Here is a 3,796-nt window from a genome sequence, read left to right as displayed (position 1 = left end):
TGTGCAATATTCATGGGATTCATGTGGGTAAACTTTGAGGGCAGGCCATCTTCTTGGATGCAAGGACTAAGACTGGATAAAAAGAAGGATCATCAATATGAGTGTAAACTATGGTATAAGGTGTGCAGAATTCTAGAGACAGTGGTTAGGGATTGTGAAGATGCTTGGAAAATAGCTGTGAGAAACTCTTTCCTGTGGAAGGAAACCCTTGAAATGCTGGTCAAAGAATGGAAGTTTATTTCACAAATTCAGAATTTGTGACATTTGGAATGGAAATGAGAGGCAGGAAGTTGTTTCTTAGAAAAAGGCACTTGAAAAAAGGTCAAAGTGGAAGGACCAGGTGTGTGAGATCAACGAAGTGCTTTTTCGTCAATATCCTATTATATTCACTTTAGGAGCAAGTTAGGACTTTTGGTCATTTACTTTTGAAAAGGTTCTAAAATGTAGCAAAGTGCATCCCTATTTGCACTGTATATGTAACAATTGAACATCTCTACAACGGAACTTCTTCATGTGTAATACTAAACTTACGAGTTTCCTTCCAAAACTTCACTTTTACAGTGTTGTGATAATGAAGATGCTTAGAGAAGGACACTGAATATGGTCAAATTATTACTTTATAATAGTATTTATGCATATATATAGTGCTATGTACCATGCACTATTCTTAGTACTTTATTAGCCCGTTTAATTCTTCTAATTACTGTGAGTAGACGTTTTACAGATGGAGAAAATATAGCATTTGCCTCATTTTACGCAGGTAGCAGGTAAGAGAGGTAGAACTTGACCTTAGACAGTCTTACTTGAGAAACTATGCTCCTAACCGTTCTACCATGTTGCTTTTTGGTACATGGCCTCTGTGTAATTAGTGTTCCATTAATTCAGAATTTGTGGCATTTAGAATAAATGTTGGCGACAATAGAAAATGGAAGAGAGGTTTTATGCGTTTGAGGAAATAGTTTCTATACCTCAAACACTTTAGGAACACCTGTGCATGTGTGAAGAATGTACCAAGCACAACTGTTGAGTGTAGCTCTCGGTGAACAGGTGATATGTGAGTTCTGTGAAGAAATGGCAACTATTTTCATTGTAGTGAAAACATAATTCCAAAAATATATAATTTTCCTTTCTACTGAGTAGAGAAAATAGTTGGAATACACTTATTATTATTATTATTACATGATGACTTGCCTATTTGTTTTAATTTTGATGACTTTTTTATTTTGCAGAAATTTCGGAGTGCTTCAGTTGGGGCTGAGGAGTACATGTATGACCAGACATCAAGGTAAGTGACCAGGAGATGCATCCCTAGAAACTGATTAACTGGCAACCCTTTAAGTGTACCTCCAAGTTATACTTTTAAACCTTTTTTTCTTGCATACTTTTACAGAACAATCTGATTTCCTTTGTCTTCGATTCTTTTCTCTGTACAAATGCCTTCTATACCATTGTTTCCAGTCTTGACCAACTTTCTGGGGCCTATACCTTTCCCGCTTCCTTCTATTGGCTAGACATTCCTTCTTAGGTGTTCCTCTGAACCTCAAACTCAGGTGCCTCCAACCCAGCAGGTATAAAATGGAACTCTTTATTTTTCTTTTCCTCTTCTTTCCCTCCTCCTCTACTTGTTTCACATCTGTTCTTCTGCTTTTGTTTCCTATTGTGGCTAAGGATGTACCCACCCTCCGAGCCACCCCAGCTAGAGGTATAAGGGTCTGCCTTCTTCCTGTTGTACTTTTCTAGCACTTTCCAAGTGCTGAATTGTCTGTTCTACCTGTCTTCTCCCTTTCAACTTATTGTTGTCAACTTTCTCTTGAACTATTGCTATACAACTGATCTCCTTGCCAACACTTCCTTTTCTCTTCTGTTCTACTTTGCACACAGCTAGCTACCAGCTGTCATGCACTCAGGTGCCTTCCATGTACCAGCAATGCAAGTAGGATTGGAGATAAGATATAGCCTCTCCTTACAAGAGGTCCAGAGACTGCTGGAGGAGACATTTGTGATGACAGACAAACTACATTTGCTAAATGATGAGTCCTGCTACAGAGAAACAAGAGAGAACTGAGTGGACCTATGGGCCTGGGTGGGGCGTAGTTTTGGGGGTGTGGGAGGACAGAAGGCAGATTTTCCCAGGAAATGGCATTTGAGCTGGATCTTGAAGGATTCACAGCAGATGTTTTCTAAGAAAAGAAAGAGGATTAAGAACATTTTAGGCAAAGGGTCATTTTTAAAGACCTTGGTTGTGATCATGCCTAAAGATAAGAGAGAATGGCAAGAAAGAAATTTCTCTCTCCCTTTACAAAACTCACTAGTGATTTCACCATTTCAGACAGAATTAAATGCAAATTCCTTACAAAGATGGTCGGGGCCCTCTATGTTCTGGTCCCTTTTTACTTAAAACCCCACATCCCACCTTGTTTCCTACTCCTTTGCTTTTACATGTATGGCTCTTTTCCATTCTCTCCGTTTCCACTTAGAGTCGTCTGGATCCTTCAGGGTCTTTCTCCAATCTCAGGCTCCCCAGTCATCCTCCCCTGCTCATCCTAATTAGAATTTGGTATGTTCTGGGAGTTGGGGAAGGAAGTGGGAGATGGCAAAGACAGAATTCCGAATCCCTTCTAAAATGTGGAAATGCATATATTGCGTGCTGTAAATTCAGAGCACCATGTGATCAGCCATCGGGCCAGTGGAAAGAGTCACTGGACCTGCTTCTCTTTCTGCTGCCGTCATCATCTTGCAGGGCGAGCACATCTCTCAGCCTCTCCTCAGCTGTGAAGCGAGGAAGGTGGGCTGAATCCTGGGTACATGCCCTGTGTTACGGAACAGCTGGGGGGACATTAATCCCTAAAATTATATAAAAACTCATTTATGTTCATATGTGCCTTTTTCTAGGAAGAGGTTTCACAGCTTTCTTCATGTTTTTAAAGCAGTCTGTGCCCTGGACAAGGTGAAAACTACTGGCTTAGGTGATTCCTAATATCCTGGCCAGGTCTAAAATGTTATGATTGAATGATAGTATATTGAAATTGCTTTTTCAGGCAAAATGACAATGCAATCAGTTCCATCTAGAATGATTTATTTCCCACCTTATTCCAAGACACATATTCTGGAATTTGCTTAGTTTATTAGCTTAAGCCTGAGATTTTTTTTCCAGAATATTATGGGGGTACAAATGTTTTGGTTACGTGGATTGCTTTTGTACTGCTTGAATCAAAGTTGTAAGTGTGCCCATCACTCAGATAGTGTACATTGTACCTGTTAGGTATGAATTCACCCGTCCCTTTCTCCTTCCTCTCACCTGCATGATTTCTGCTGAGTTTTACTTCCATCTGTGCACGAGTGCTGATCAGTTAGTTCCAATTTAATAGTGAGAGTACACGTGGTGTTTGTTTTTCCATTCTTGCAATACTTCACTTAGGAGAATGGTCTCCAGTTCCATATAGATTGTTGCAAAAGGTGTTAATTCATTTTTTTTATGGCTGAGTGGTACTCCCCGGTACCATGTATACCACAGTATACATATACCACATTTTATTAATTCACTTGAGATTTTTATCATATAAGAAGAATATTATTTTGCCCTTCAAAATATTTTCTCATTATAAAAGTTAAAAAATAAATAAAACATTATAGAAATAATGTAGAAAGCAAGAGTCCCACATAATCCTGTAAGGAGGCCATTTTAAGAGAAAAAGTTTGAGTTGTCTTTGCACACAGGCTTCCGAAGACTATGAAATGAAAGAGCTAAAAAAAATTAGAACCAATGGAGAGGTTCTGATGATTCAGAACATACACA

General features: G+C 39.0%; 1 protein-coding gene across 1 annotated transcript in view; it reads left to right on the top strand.

Annotated features, from left to right (window-relative positions):
• GRHL2 (grainyhead-like 2 (Drosophila)) overlaps window positions 1-3,796 on the top strand; it is a 168,937-nt gene that overhangs the window by 61,802 nt on the left and 103,339 nt on the right. Inside the window, exon 5 of the mRNA XM_012643583.1 lies at window positions 1,230-1,285. Coding sequence (XP_012499037.1) covers window positions 1,230-1,285 — 56 coding nt within the window. The remainder of the gene's footprint in view (window positions 1-1,229; window positions 1,286-3,796) is intronic.

This window comes from Propithecus coquereli, unplaced genomic scaffold (genome assembly GCF_000956105.1).
Source record: "Propithecus coquereli isolate 6110/MARCELLA unplaced genomic scaffold, Pcoq_1.0 Scaffold2, whole genome shotgun sequence".
NCBI classification, from domain to species: Eukaryota; Metazoa; Chordata; class Mammalia; order Primates; family Indriidae; genus Propithecus; species Propithecus coquereli.
This window is presented reverse-complemented; position numbering and strand designations above follow the sequence as displayed.